At 49.7% G+C, this 15,486-nt stretch overlaps 1 protein-coding gene across 1 annotated transcript in view; it reads right to left on the reverse strand.

Moving 5' to 3' along the window:
- Positions 1 to 7,903, reverse strand: part of OTOP1 (otopetrin 1) — a 46,527-nt gene extending 38,624 nt beyond the window's left edge. Inside the window, exon 1 of the mRNA XM_004449271.3 lies at positions 7,429 to 7,903. Coding sequence (XP_004449328.2) covers positions 7,429 to 7,783 — 355 coding nt within the window. The 5' untranslated portion in view covers positions 7,784 to 7,903. The remainder of the gene's footprint in view (positions 1 to 7,428) is intronic.
- Between the last annotated feature and the right edge of the window lie 7,583 nt (positions 7,904 to 15,486).

Consider the following 15,486-nt stretch of genomic DNA (forward strand, 5'->3'; position numbering starts at 1 on the left):
TCTTTCACGTGAGGTTTTACTATGTTACACAGTCCCACATTACATTTTTAGCTTTCCTTCTAGTAATGTATATGTCCTTAGACTTTCCCTTTCAACCAGTCATACCCACATAATAGCTCTGCTAGTCACAAACACCATGATGTGCTCTCACCATTTCTATTCATTTCCAAAGATTTACAAACAACCTTTTCACCAATTCTTCACAGATTAAACCCTCAGCTTTCCAGTCTCTAAACTCATTCTATTATCCGGTGACCTATATTACAATTAACTCCATGAGTTTACACAGTCTATTTAATTCGTAAAAGCACAATCATAACAGTATTTTTCCTTTTGTGTCTGGCTTGCTACACTCAACATAATGTCCTCCAGATTCATCCATGTTTCACATGCTTTATGACTTCATTTCTTTTTATAGCTGCATAATATTCCATTGTGTGACTACACCACAGTTTGTTTATTCATTCGTCAGTTGATGGACACCTGGGTTTTTTCCAACTTTTGGCAACCGTGAATAACACTCTGAACAGCAGTGTGCAGATATCTATTCATGTCTCTGCTCTTAGATCTTCTGGGTATATACTCAGTATTGCAGTGGTATTGCAGGGTCACATGGCAATTCTATATTCAGCTTTCTTAGGAACTGCCAAACAGTCCTCCACAGTGGCTGTACCATTCTGCATTCCTACCAACAGTGGATAAGCCCTCCTATCTCTCCACATCCTCTCCAACGCTTGTAGTTTTCTGACTTTTTAATAGTGGCCTAGAGTGGCTATTATTTTTTAAATGGATAGTAAAAAGTGCTCGTGATGATGCAGAGGAATGGGAATCTTCTTATGATGTTGGTGGGAATGTGACATAGAGCAGCTGCTGTGAGAAAGTTTGGCAGTTTCTCGGGAAGTTGGAAATAAAACTACCATATGACTCAGCAAACCCGCTTTTAGGTATATACCTGAAAGAATTGAAAGCAGGGTCTTGGAGGGATTATTTGTGAACCGATATTCTTAGCAGCATTGTTCACAGTGGTGAGAGTGTGGCGGCAACCTAAAGGTCCATCAGTTGATAAATGAATAAGCAGAACTTGGTGTCTACACACAGAGGAATATTGGGACATATGAAAAACCGGAGTAGCGCATACCAATGTTAACGCTCTTAAACTTGACAACCGTACTTGTGGTGGTTACGTAAGTGAACATCCTTGTTCTTAGGAGACGTGCATGGCAGTATTAAGTGTTCAAGGAGTATGATGTATACAACCCACCCTCAAATGTTTAGAAAATAGATAGATGATAGATATAATAAATAATAGGTAGAGATAGATAGATAATAGAGACAGACAGACAGACAGACAGATAGATAGATAGATACAATGATAGATGGAATGATCTACCAATGTGACAAAATGTTAAAATTTGGTGATTTTGGTATCTGGATGGAGGTATATATGGCGTTTGTATTTTTTTTTTTTTTTTTGCAACTGTCCTGTAAGTTTGAAATTATTTCAAACTAAAAATGTTTTTAAAAATGGCGTAATATAGGGAAGAGGATTTGGCTCAACTGATGGAGCATCCACCTACCATATGGGAGGTCCAGGGTTCAAACCCAGGGTCTCCTGACCTGTGTGATGAGCTGGCCCATGCGCAGTGCTGATGAGCGCAAGGAGTACCCTGCTGCACAGGGGTGTCGCCCACATAGGGGAGCCCCACGCACAAGGAGAGCACCTTGTAAGGAGAGCCGCCCTGTGTGAAAAAACCACAGCCTGCCCAGGACTGGTGCCACACACATGGAGAGCTGATACAGCAAGACAACACAACAAAAAGAGACAGAGATTCCTGGCGCTGCTGACAAGAATGCAAGCAGACACAGAAGAACACACAGCGAATGGATACAGAGAGCAGACAACTGGGGTGAGGGGAAGGGGAGAGAAATAAATACAAATAAATCTTTAAGAAAAAAAATGTAAACTGTAGACCATGGTTAGTAGCAATGTTTCAATATGTGTTCATCAATTGTAACAAATGCACCACACTAGTGAAATGTGTTGTAAATGGGGGAAAGTGTGAGACGGGGAGGGAGTGGGGTAATGGGAATCCCCTATATTTTCAATATAACACTTAAGTAATCTAAAGCTTCTTAAAGAATAAAGAAAATAAACTGCCGTGACACTGAAGTGAAAGAAGCCAATCACAAAAGGCTGCATATTGTCTGATCCCATTTAGATGAAATGTCCTAGACCAGTGTATAGACAGAAAGCAGATGACTGGTTGTCAGGGTCTGAGGGAGGTGCAGCAGAGCCGGGGGCTGGCTGAAGAATGGGGGTTTCATTCCGAAGTGATGCAAGTGTCCTAAAACTGACCTTGGTGATGGCTGCCCAACTCCGAAAACACTAAAAATCATGGGTGTGTACCTTTCAATGGGTGCCTTGTATGGGAGATGAAAACTCAATAAAACCGTTTAAAATTTTTAAAAAAGAATTGCTGTGACAGTGACATGGACTTGCCACATCAGAACCAAGGAAACCAGGGGCATCGGGGAAATGTGATGTCCGCACAATGGCGAGGCTGTAAAATTCAGGTGAGTAATCATTCCAGGGAGAGGACTCAGGTGAAGCGGGACTGAGGGCTGCACCTGCCCGACGTCAGCGGGGGTCACTGGCGTCCCTCCGGACCGCTCCCTGCTCTGGGGCACCCACCGCGGAGGGCAGGCGCCTGCTCGCCTGGCTCGCTCACTGTGCTCACAGGCAGACTGGGCGCTGCTGCGCGCAGGGACAGCCCTGCTCCCTGCTCTCTCCTCTACTCCGCTTTCTGCTGCCAGGCCCCACCACGCCCAGACCCCCGCCCCGCATACACTACACATATGCTGGGACCCCTCCCTCCCAGCAATCATCACGTTTCCACTGGGGGACACTCTGTTTCCCAAAAAGGGATCCATGGGTTTCGGCCTGTATCTCCACCCCTGGTACTGCCACCTCCCTGGGCTGGGCGGGGCTGACCTAAGCAACCCAGGTCTGTGCCCTGTTCCCTCTGCTCCTCCCGGGACAATGAACACGCTGCCTGTGACGGCTCCTTTCAAGGGACGGTGGGCATGCACTTGGCACGCTGAATATCTGGGCCATGTGTAACACAAATGGGTGTGCTTCATTTTAAGGGGAGAGAGAAACGTATGATAAAAAATCTGGATCAGGGAAGCGGACTTGGCCCAGTGGATAGGGCATCCGTCTACCACATGGGAGGTCCACGCTTCAAACCCCGGGCCTCCTTGACCCGTGTGGAGCTGGCCCATGCGCAGTGCTGATGCGCGCAAGCAGTGCCCTGCCACGCAGGGTTGTCCCCTGCGTAGGGGAGCCCCACGCGCAAGGAGTGCACCCGTAAGGAGAGCCGCCCAGCGCAAAAGAAAGTGCAGCCTGCCCAGGAATGGCGCCACACACACAGAGAGCAGACACAAGATGATGCAACAAAAAGAGACACAGATTCCTGTGCCGCTGACAACAACAGAAGCGGACAAAGAAGACGCAGCAAAATAGACACAGAGAGCAGACAACTGGGGTAGGGGGGAGGGAAGGGGAGAGAAATAAATTTTAAAAAATAAAAAATAAATAAAATAAATTAATTTTTAAAAATCTGCACTCAAAAGAAATAAACTTGGAGGTGATCATTCACATTTAAAAAAAAAAGAATTGCTGCAACAATTAATGGGGACAAGTCTTTTAAAGTATGTAAAGTAGGGCTGATACTGGAAACACGCTCAATAAACAGATCTGTTACTCTTAGCGCCCTCATGCCCATTGTTTTGTGTTCATAACACTTTTCCAGGTTTGAGAAGGGACAGAAGAGAGGAAAACAGAGGCACTGATTAATAATCCATCAACCCTAGGGAGTTTTTTAATCAGGTCACTCTTTCGCCGGGGCCAGCGTGGAGCTGGCTTCCAAGGCCCATCTGTCTTTCCAGGTGATCCCAGGACAAGCCTCAGTTCCTGCTTCGGTTGAAGGCACTTCCCCTTGGCACCGTGGCCTCCCCGCCTCCCCGCGGGTGATGAGCCTCTAGGCTCTCTGCTGGGCCAGCAGCTCATCCGCTTTGCAAACCACTTCATTTGACCTCTCCCAGCTCCTCCCTGAGAGGTTGCCAGGATTCCTGTTTCACAGGTGGGGAAAGCGGAAGGTGACAGAGCAGGGTCAAGACACGGCCAAGCCTGCAGGGCCAGTGCCTTCCCTATTACACACAAGCCTCCCCGGCATGGTGATGGGGGTGACATGGGGGCAATTTACCGAGCATTCAAACAGCCACTGTTCCTCGAACAGCTCCTGTGTGTACACTCTCTTTCCTGGCTCCTTCTTTCCATCTCAACTCGGATGTCTAATAGACATCTCAAGTGTAATGTCTAGAAGGGGGTCCTCAGTTCTCTCACCCCCACCTCCCTTCCATCTTCCCAATCTTGGGAAGCAGCGCTGCCAGCGCTTCGGTCCATGGAGTCCTCCTGGAGCACGGCTGTCCCCTCCGGCCCTGTCCAGGCCATCAGTCCATCAGCAAGCCCTGGCAGCTCTACCTTCAAAAGGTAGCCACTTCCCGGAAAGCTCAAAAATGTAGCAGGTGACTGTGTATAACACAGTGAAACCTCATGGAAAACACGAATATGGGTGATACTGCACATATAAGACTGTTTTTACAAAATACAAACACAAATAAGCTAGAGACAGAAACAGAATAGCAGCCATGTACTGCAGGGGAAGCTTAGAGAGGTTGAGAGGTGATGAGGTTTTTGTTTGTCTATTTATTATTATTGGAACAGTGAAAATGCTCTAATAATGATTGATGTGATGACTGCAAAACTATGTGATTATACCAAATACCATTGGTTGTACATATTATGTTTTATTAATATGAATCAATGAAATAGATTGATTAAAAAAAATGATATCCACTTCTCCTGGCATCTACCTCCCCGTCCCAGCCACATCATCTCTCCCCTGGGGAAGCACCCACCTCTTAAGGCAGCACCCTGCCTCCAGTCCCCCCAGCCAATACCCACAGGTGTTTAAAATGCAGCCCTGACTGATGGAGCCCTTCGTGATCTGCCCCCACCAAGCCCACCCCCCCCCCCTTCCCCTATTAAATCTCAGGCCTTCAGCCTCACGCCTTCTTCTTATTCCTTCAATATCAAACCCAGGCCTGCCTCAGGGCCTTTGCACAAGCTGATCCTCCTGTCTGGGTTGCACTTTCTCAAAATCTTTGTGGGGCTGGCTTCTTTCCAGTGTTCAAACCTCTGCTCAAAAGTGACTTTCTCAGAGAGCCCTGCTTTGACTGCTCTTGTTCTAAAATGCACCCAAGGTGACAGAGTAGGAAGAGAGGGAGGTATGGAAGAAGGAGGGAGGAGATGGAAAAGAGGTGGAAGGGGAGAGAGAGGGAGGAGAGGAGAGGATGGAGGAAAAGAGGAAGGAAGGGAAAGAGGGAGGGAAGGAGGGAGGGTGGGAGGAAGGAAGGGAAGGGAAGAAAGGAAGGAAGGAAGGAAGGAAGGAAGGAAGGAAGGAAGGAAGGAAGGAAGGAAGGAAGGAAGGAAGGAAGGAAGGAAGGAAGAAGGAAATGAAGGAAGGGGAAAGGAAGGAAGGAAGAAAGGGGAAGGAAGGAAGGAAGAAGGAAAGGAAGGAAGGGGGAAGGAAGGAAGAAAGAAAGGGAGAAGGAAGGAAGGAAGGAAGGAAGGAAGGAAGGAAGGAAGGAAGGAAGGAAGGAAGGAAGGAAGGGCAGAGGGAAAGGGGGAAGGAAGGAAGGAAGGGAAGGAGAGACAGAGAAAGGATCCTTCCATTGCAGCAAAGCATAGGAAAAACCTGAGTGTGTGTGACTGCGTTTGTGTGTGTAGCCTGTGTAAGTCAATATTCTCAATATAATGTTTCATGTCCCTTTTTTGTTTGTTTGCTTTTGTTTTTTTGTTTGTTTGTTTTTATGGCACTGGATTCACCGCCATTTACAGGAAGTCACAAAGCCTGGACCTTCCCTAAAACAACCATTTTTGGAACTGGAATCTGGGCCCACCCTGGAGTCTCATCCAGTTTTCCCAAAGGTAAGATAAACTACACCCAGTTCCTGAGCCTAAGAAATCTAAAGTCTCATTCAGATGATAAGGCTCATATCTAAATAGTCATAATACAAGGCAGAAATTGACAAGGACCGAAAAGAGAGCTTGAGCCAGAGCTGTGGCTTCTGAGAGTGAGGAGCAATTCCTGCAGGCACGGGAGGGGGTAGCATTTGGGCCAGAGCTTTGAAGGGAGTGTGGGAAGGACAGCTAACGTGTGCTGGGCAGGCAGCTTGTGCCAGCAGCCCTTGGGTGCCGTCCATGCCACAGATGTTGGAGCAGGGCCGGGGTGGTGATGAAGCAACTTACCTGAGGTCCTGCAAGGAGAGTGAAAGCACCAGTCTCACCCAGGTTCGAATCCAGGTCTAACAAGAGACTCTGAGTGGAAATGTGCACTGGCCTCCCCCCCCTCCATGAAGACTTTACAGATGGTTGCTTTCTCCCAGCTGGACTGCCGACCGCCTCCTCTCTTGGACCAGCATGGTGTCCATCTCCCTTTCAAGGATGCCCTTGAGATGGGGAGGGTTCCTGCCTGAACAGTGTCTCAGCCAATGTGTTTTGAGTTCCCCGAAATGGCATCCATTTCCCACCGCTCCAACATTCATTCACTCATTCATTGCTTCATCCACCCCACCTGCGTTTTCTTAGCAACTACTGAATGCCATGCCCTGAGGGGGCTCTAGACCAAGAGACGAGGCATGGCCCCAGGCACGGTCCCAGCATCACAGAGCTCCCCAGAGCGGCGAGGGGTACAACAAGGACCGTGTCCACCGGGGACAGCGAGGGAAGGGTGGGCGTGGTCAGGTCCAGGGCAGCTGGGGATGGTGGGAAAGGCTTGGCTGGGAGACGGTGCTATGGAGACTGGGCCCGGTCTTGAAGAGGCATCTGGACAGCAGGACAGGTGGGATGGTGGAAGGGACATGCCAGGAGAAGGAAGAGCATACAAAGGCAAGGAAGGGGGAACGACTGTGATGGGAACTGCTAGCCTTTGGGAATGAATGGAGCACGAAAAGGGTACAAAAGGGGTAAAAACCAAAGAGGGCCGGGGGCAGGGGTCGGTTCTTAAGAGGCTTTGAATGCCAGACTAGGGTGTGTGCCCTTCATCAGGCTAGTGAGCCGTTGCATGGTTCGAACCTGGGCAAGAGTTGAAGAGTTGTGAGTGCAGCTGCAGGCAGGAGCTTGCCAAAAACGTCGTAGAGAAAAAGAAGGAAAGAAGGGCAGGAGAGGAAAGCCAGGCAAAAAACGTACAAGAAGACAGGGGCAGCAAAAAAAAAGTCAAAGGAGTAACGGGCGCAGAGTGGCCGCGGGGCTGCAGGTGGCGGGCGGGCGGCGCAGTCGCCCGCCGCGCCGGGGCCGGGACTCACCGCGAAGCCAGCGCGCGCCGGCGTGCGTGTCCTTGAGGCGGATGAGGCGGCGGTGCGCGTAGCTGCGGCCCACGTACCACAGCATCCAGAGCAGCTGCAGCAGCATGAGCGCCGTGAGGAAGCAGAGCAGGTCGCTCTTGCCCACGCGCGAGGCGTGCACGGCCCAGGCCAGCAGGAACAGCAGCCCCGCCACGAACACGTTCAGCCCGTACTGGCTGCTCAGCGCCTCGGCCAGCTTCTGCGGGACGCTGGCGCACACGACGCCGCCTCGGCGGGCAGCCGGCCGGCGCGCCGCGGGCTCCGGGGCACTCGCCGCCGCCCGGGCGGGGGCTGGCGCTCCCGGGCCTTCCAGCATCTTCAGGAGCCCGCCTCCGAGCCCTGTCCCCGGGGGTGACCGCGGTCCGGGACGCGCCCGCTGCCCTGGCTCCTGCCCTTGCCCGGACGTCCCCTGTCAGCCCGCCCCTACTGCAGCACACACACACCCTCGGACCCCTGCTCTCCCCCGTGCAGCGCCTTTGCTCTCTGCCAAGGCCCCCGCCCAGCTGCCCCGGCTCCTCGGCGCGCCCCGACGCCCCCTGCCCTCGGCCCTCCCACCAGGCACTCTGGCCGCCTGCGGCTCCCGATCGCGCCCGACTGAGCTGGCACCAGGGCCAGCCTGCCACCACCACCACCCCCCTCCCCGGGCCTCTGCCCCGCCCCGACTCCCCGCGTCCATGTGCGGGGACCCGCCCGCTCCCCGCCGCCCTCGCCCCTGTCGGGCCTCCCCTGAAGCCCTGGAGGGCGGAAACCCGGCGGACTAAGGGGGCGTCGGGGGTCTGCGGGGTCGTGCGCAGCTCGGGGCTGCCCGTCCCCTGGTGCGTGCGCGCGGGTGTCCTCCGAGGCCTGGGTGAGCCTGTCCCGAGCTCCGTTTCTGTGGGATTCTTCTCTGGGCAGGTCACAGTCGTCTGTCTTTGTCTGGGTGGGGAGAGGAGCGCCTGTGCCAGGATCTGCGGAGAGGGAGCAGCGGGTTGTCCTTTTGTCTGTCTCTGAGTTGTCTGTCTGGTGAGCCTGTGTCTACTGGGAGATGCCCAGATGCGCAGTAAGACATGAGCCACTGCCCGAGAAGAGAGGTCACCCTCGCCCTTCCTCCTCCAAAGTAAATGAGAAGCTGCTTGTGGACCCAGCGGGGCTGCATTGGGGTGGCTGGGGAAGGAGGGCGCCCCCGGGCCCACCCTGCTCTGCAGCCCCGGTGGTTGTGGAGGGAGGTGCCAGGAGACAGGGCACGGCTCAGAGAGGGGCTGGTACCCTGCAGGGCTGCGGAGTTGGGAGAGGTCGCCAGGGACCGAGAATCTTGGAGAAGGCACGGCCAGCCTCATGGGCAGTCGCACTGGGTCCTGCGTCCAGACGACAAGCCCCTGGCCTTCCTTGGTTTAACGCTCTGCTGTCCTACTGGAAAGGCCTAATTCCTTCGCAGGGGATCCCCACGTTTCCACTCTGCCTTGGGGCCTGCGATTTACATAATGGGTCCTGGCTGTGGGAGGGGTGGGGGAAGCCAGGACCAGGAAGGAGTCAGCCTGGGGGCCATGCCTTGTGTTCAGTGTTGGGATGGATTCCTTCATTCATTCCAGCAGTGATGGATGTAGGATGACCGAATACCTGAAAGTAACTTGTTTCTCTCCCTGTTGCTAGGATACAAAGAAAAGAATTGTATGTAAATCAGAAGGTAATGAAATGCAACCCTCTCCTTGGGCCAAAATCCGCTTTTGGGTGGTCAAGAATATCCTGTTGAAGCAATGAAGTATGAAAACCAGCTTCAACCAGTTAGCCGGACCTGCGCAGAAGCAGCCCCTTGCTGTCCTCACTTCAACTTGCTTAATTAACATAGTAAAATTCCCACCCAGGGATGGAGTTGTCCGCCCCTTTCTTGATCATGCAATGTATGTGCAAGCGTGATTTCCTGAACATGCTAGTCATACAATTATATAACCAGCTATGTGTGTTCATCCATATGTATAAAAACTAATGTATAATCAAAGCAAATGCCAAGTTGTAACTTTGATATTTAAGCAAGAGTGAAACTGCAGCACGGGGAGTCAGGTCTGAGTCACTTTGGACTGGCCTTGGCTCCTCACCTCTGCAGACGTAATAAATGTGAGTTTGCCTGACTCTCGTGTTGAAATTTTCTTCATGCCGTCTCTGGTTATCCATAAAGGCCTTGATTTGAGGCCTAACAGCAGCACATCCAACATGCTGTCCTTTGCCACGTGCCCAGGTCAAGAGGCTTTGCACCTGCAGAACCTCATCTGCACTTATTTAGATGCTGTCTCGGACCTGGGGCCTAAACCAGTTTCTGTAATGGCATGACACTGGAGGCCAGAGGTGGGGAGGGGGGACAAGGGGAGATGTGACTTTTGCATCAGGGAGGAATATAAATAATTTGTGGCCACAAGTTCTTTGACAGTCCTCTTTTAGAGGGGTGGGAGTCTATGCCTTCCCCCTTGAATCTGGGATCTGCAACACCTTGGCCAATAGCACATGATGGAAGTGACAGTTTCAGAGCCCAGGCCTTAAGAAACTGGTAGCTTCCGTTTCCTGCCTCTTGGAATATGTGGTAGGGAAAATCATGCCCCCCCCCCCCCCCCGCAATGTCCACACCCTAACCCCTGCAACCCGTGACTGTCAGGTTACATGGCTGCAGATGAGATTGGGGATCTGAAAATAGGGAGCTGGTTTTAGATTATGTGGGTGGGCCCAATCTAGTCAAATGGGCCTTCAAAGGGGAATGGAAGGTAGAATGCACCAGAGATGTGAAAACAGAGGGCGCGGGAGGATTCAACTCGCCATTGCTAGCTTTGAAGATGGAGGAAGGGGGCTAGAAGGCAAGGAGTGCAGGCGGCCTCTGGAAGCGAGGAGTGGCCCTCGGCTGGCAGCCAGCAGGGAGACAGGGACCTTGGCCCTAAAACCCCCTGAAATCGCCAACAACTTGAACAAGCAAAAAGGGGGTTCCCCACGGACCTCCAGAAAGTAACAGAATCCTGCTGACATGACTCCAGACTTCAGACCTACAGAACCAGTAAGATAATAAACGTGGTTTTGGAAGCCATTATATTTGTGGTAATAGAGCAAGAGCAAGCTAGCATAAATGCTCATTTTTGGAGGCCAGCTATTCTGCTGGGAGGAAACGCAAGCTGCCTTGTGGAGAGCTCATGTGGAGAGAAACTGAGCACCGACTTGCCAGGCAGCCGAGGGAACCAGCCTGGAGGTGGACGGTCCAGCCGCCCTCAAGGCCGCCCACTGACACCGAGTGGAATGGTAGCAAGTTGCTGCTGCCAGTCCCGATTTCAGAGTGAGGAGCAAAATAAATGGTGGAGGCTGGTTTAAGGCCCTGAGTTTTGGTGTGGTTTCGGTGTGCAACCAGAGGTAACTGGAGCCGACAGGCACAGGTGGGAATGAGTCCAGGTGAGAGGGGGCCTGGAGGTCCCAGGCTTCTGTGGTGGCCACTGTTGACAAGGACAAAGGGCATTATGAGTAGAGTCCCCACAGTCCCCAAACAGATGATGACAGTCAGGCTGCAAGGGAGCGGGAGAGCAAGGCAAGCAGCGGGCGCATGGCGCCAAGCGCGCTGAGGGCCAAGCACGGGGGGGAAACTCCTCACTCCTGCTACTGGAGGCTCCTGAGGCCTTTTTCGACTCCTTAAAGTGTATAAAGAATGGAACGTTAATCTGTTTTGAATCAGAGTCACAATATAATTTTCAAAAATGAGAAACCCACAATAGAAAATAGAGCAGAGAACTCTTGGGTGTGGTTTTTGCTATAAAGGGGACCAAAGAAACGCATCCTAGCTGGAGGAGCAGGAGGGGGTCAGACTGTTTGTCATTAAAAGGGGATATTACCACAGAGCTGTGAGCTGACAGGAATGATCCACCTGAGGCGAATATAGTCAAGATGCCCAAAGGAGGGCAGAAACCGAAATCAAATCTCAGCCACACATTACGTTTCTGTCCAAATGGGGGATCTTATTCCTCCACTTCAGATGTGAATCTGTGGGACTCTGAGTCAGAGACCATTTTGCATAAAACCAAAGAACCTTGATACAGATTTCTAAATCCTGTTTTCACGTCTTCAACAAAGACTGTTGCCTTCAAAGCTAGATCCCAGACAGGGACTTGGAGGACGTCCAATCCGGTTTTTTTGGTTTTTTTAAAGATTTATTTATTTAATTTCCCCCCCTCCCCCGGTTGTCTGTTCTCTGTGTCTATTTGCTGCGTCTTGTTTCTTTGTCCGCTTCTGTTGTCGTCAGCGGCACGGGAAGTGTGGGCGGCGCCATTCCTGGACAGGCTGCACTTTCTTTCGCGCTGGGCGGCTCTCCTTATGGGGCGCACTCCTTGCGCGTGGGGCTCCCCTATGCGGGGGACACCCCTGCGTGGCAGGGCACTCCTTGCGCGCATCAGCACTGTGCATGGGCCAACTGCACATGGCTCAAGGAGGCCCGGGGTTTGAACCGCGGACCTCCCATGTGGTAGACGGACGCCCTAACCACTGGGACAAGTCCATTTCCCCCAATCCAGTTTTTACCCTGCTGAGCTAAAGTGCCTTCAGCTATCTCTATGTTCCCGACCAATTCTAACCTTCCAGTTTTGCAGAGGTATCTCTATCCAAACCCACGGGCACGGCCTACACACTTGAATCACCTGGGGGGGAACTCGTCAAAAATTCCAGATCGCCTGGCCCACCAACTGAATCAGAACTTCTGAGTGTTGGGCCTGGGCAGCGTACAACCCGGGTTGAACACTTGGTCTTGACATTTGGATTGTCAAAGTCAGGGACACTTTGAAAGCATATACTTGCTCCTACCGTAGCTCTGGTTTTCATGATAATGGTTTACAATTGTCAACTTGGTTACTCATGACTCTTGTAGTGAACACAAGAGTGAGTGCTCCTCCCACAGGCTTGTTTAAAAACAGTATCAATATTGCTTGACATGTTTTAATAGTTCTAATAGAGAAAAAGACCCTTAAATAAATGGTGACAGCACATCAGTGTTTATAATTAGCAGGACTAATACCTGGGTATGCAGTGGTTGAAAGGGAGTCTCAGGCTGTTGTCACCAGAGGGAAAGCCAAAAAAGAAATATGGACCTGGGTAGCCAAGTGAACCTTCTTGTGAAAAAAGAGTATGGTTAGTGCGTACATAGGAGCGCTTTCCTCTGAAATAGAACAAATCTATGTTACTCACAAGATGTTAATATCAGGGTGACATTCAAGCAAAATTACAACCAAAGCAAACTATGGACAGTAAAATTTATATATTAGTAACCTTCCATCAAAGATAAGAAAGTAGGCTAAGTGAAAGAAACTAGACAAAAAGTACTACATACTGTTTGACTCCATCTATACAAAATGTAAATACAAATAAATGAGAGAGATGGAACTAGATTAGCAGTTATGTATGGAAGGAGGAGAGATTGAGAGGTGGCTACTAATGGGTAGAGATTTTTTTTATTTTGCTGGTTTTTTCTTCTTTTTTGTAGAGTTAACGAAAATGCTCTAATACTGAAGCGATGAATGCACCACTTTGTGATATACCAAATGATAGTCATTGTACACTTTAGATGGACTGTATGGTTTATGAATACGTTTCGATAAAACTGATTTTTTTAAAAAGACCCTTAAATAATTTACGTGGGAGTTATTTAACAGGAACAAGGACCAGCATGACCCTTTTTGAACAAAGCAATTAAAATGTCTGTTTTCTAAATAACAGGGTAATATTTCTACCATCCTAGCTGGCCACGGTATCAACACTTGGCTAACTGGCTTATAACAAACTGTATTAAACAGATTATTCCAGCTTTTTATTTCACTCCAAACGTTACCGGATTTTGTCTAGGTTCTTCACTCTGCTGCAGAAACGAATTTCAAGAGCACATTGGGTGAGGTAGACCAGTAATTTATTAAGGTAGAGAGGGAAGAGAAATGGGAGAAAATAGCAGATCATGGGTTCTAGATAGAGAGGAAGGGGCTGAAAAGTGATAAAGCGGGCTGATTTACAGACTCAATTCCCCATTATAGATTATAAATGCCCAGGTTTACTTGCATGGCCATCATGGCAGAGGAAAACCGGCGAGAGCACCATGCAGAGGGCAAGAACAGGGTCCAAAGGCGAGAGAGCGGGAATTCAGGCCTTGCACCTGTTTTTGAACTGCTAATTATTCCACCCCTTTGCTAATGGCAGGGGAGGAGTTCCAGCTGTTTGCTGTTTTGACTGATTACTCCCCCACCATCAATCATCCATGAGAGCCCAATGATAAAATTCCTTGGGGAACATCCAGGGCTTTTCCTGGCTTTCAGAGGAAGTCTTGTTCTGGATGGCAGAATCCTGGGTCTTCCAGCAGCCATCTTGGGGTTACTGATGTCCACATGGACTCTCTGCCAGGTTCCAGGTCCATCTACTGATTCCCTACGTTACTAGCCAGTTTCACAGAGTCTGCACATTATGGATTTGTCAAGCAGTTACTGTGGACTCCCCTTTGGCTCCACCCAAGTGCCCTCTGGTGGGTTTTAACTAAGGGCTCCCTCTAATCCCACTGCCTGACTTCAGGGTTTTTATCCTTAACCTTGCACCAGACCCTCCCATCACCAGCTGTCTTGGCTGATTCTCACCTCGGTCCTTATTTTACACATAGTCTTTTTACACATCCTCCCATGCGTGTGCACACAAACCAAGTCTAACTCTGTTTAGTGATTGGGGTCAGGGGCCCAGTTGGTGGCATTGCCTCTGCTTCTCCTCCCTTCCTGGGAGCCACCTGCCTGCTGGCCACTGCCCCGTTTGTCTCTTCCAGAGATTACTTTTCCCTTTGCAGACACCATGATTTAATGCAACATTCCTGACCAAGGTTCTCCTGTCTTCTTTTCCCTCTGCATTACCATTTATTGAGTAACTGCCTACTAAGTTCCAGGCACTGTAATGGGTATTTTGTGAACAGGTATTTTATAAATAGTATTACTATTATCCACAACCCTCCGAGACAGATAGTATGCACATTTCACAACTGAAATCATTAAAAAATAAAGGGGGGGGGGAATTGGATATAGCTCAGTGGTTGAGCACCTGCTTCCCACGTATGAGGTCCACAGTACCTCCTTAAAAAGAAAATTAACTTGGGGAGAGAAGGCAGCTCAGTGTTGAGGGCCTGCTTCCCATGTACGAGCTCCTGGGTTCAATCCCCAGTACCTCCTAAAATGGGTAAATAAAACGGAGGTTGGCTGTCACTGTGGGCACCAAGGTGGATGGGAAAATGGATGTTAAATGTATGGAACCAAGGTAAATGGGGGGTAAGAGAGGAGTTTCGCGAGAGTACACAAGGATGGATATAAAACATGTAATATTATACCATAACATATAGGAGACAACAGACTGATAATGTAAACCATAATGTAAAACATAGGATAACTAAAAAATTAGAAAACTGTGTATCCTAAAGTAAGCACTACAATGTAAGCACAGATGTCACCTTGTTTGAAAGCTATTGTCTCAGACTCTGTACATCACTTTAAGTAAATATGATGTGAATAGGGTGTAAGAGTATCACTGTGGAAGGGAAAAGGTTTTGTGGTGGATGTGTGGGAGTGCTGTATATTATATATATGAATTGCTGTGGTCTAGGGCTCTTGTTAAGAGAAGTTCAATAATTAGGGGAAAAAAAAAAAAGAAAAAGATAGGATGTAGATTTTTTTCCAAGTCAACACGTATTCTATATCTAACCTTTAAACCCATCGCTATATGCCATTTTGCTAGTAAGGGATCCTGACATTATATTGGGCTTCAATTTTCAGGAAGTTCTGGATCACAGAGTGGTTCAACAATGGCAACAGAGGAATACTGATATAGGATACTATTGACAGGTGATATATGGCTGACAGGGAGCTATACAGGACATATGTCCAGGGTACATGGTAATGTTTGGATATACTCATAGTGGCAACAATTAAAAACTACAGCTGGGGGGGTACTGGGTTCCTGGCCGGTGGTGCTCTGTCGTGGTCCCTAGGGGAGCAGCGACAGTCTCCCAGGTGCAGC

The sequence above is a fragment of the Dasypus novemcinctus genome, chromosome 1 (assembly GCF_030445035.2).
Source record: "Dasypus novemcinctus isolate mDasNov1 chromosome 1, mDasNov1.1.hap2, whole genome shotgun sequence".
NCBI classification, from domain to species: Eukaryota; Metazoa; Chordata; class Mammalia; order Cingulata; family Dasypodidae; genus Dasypus; species Dasypus novemcinctus.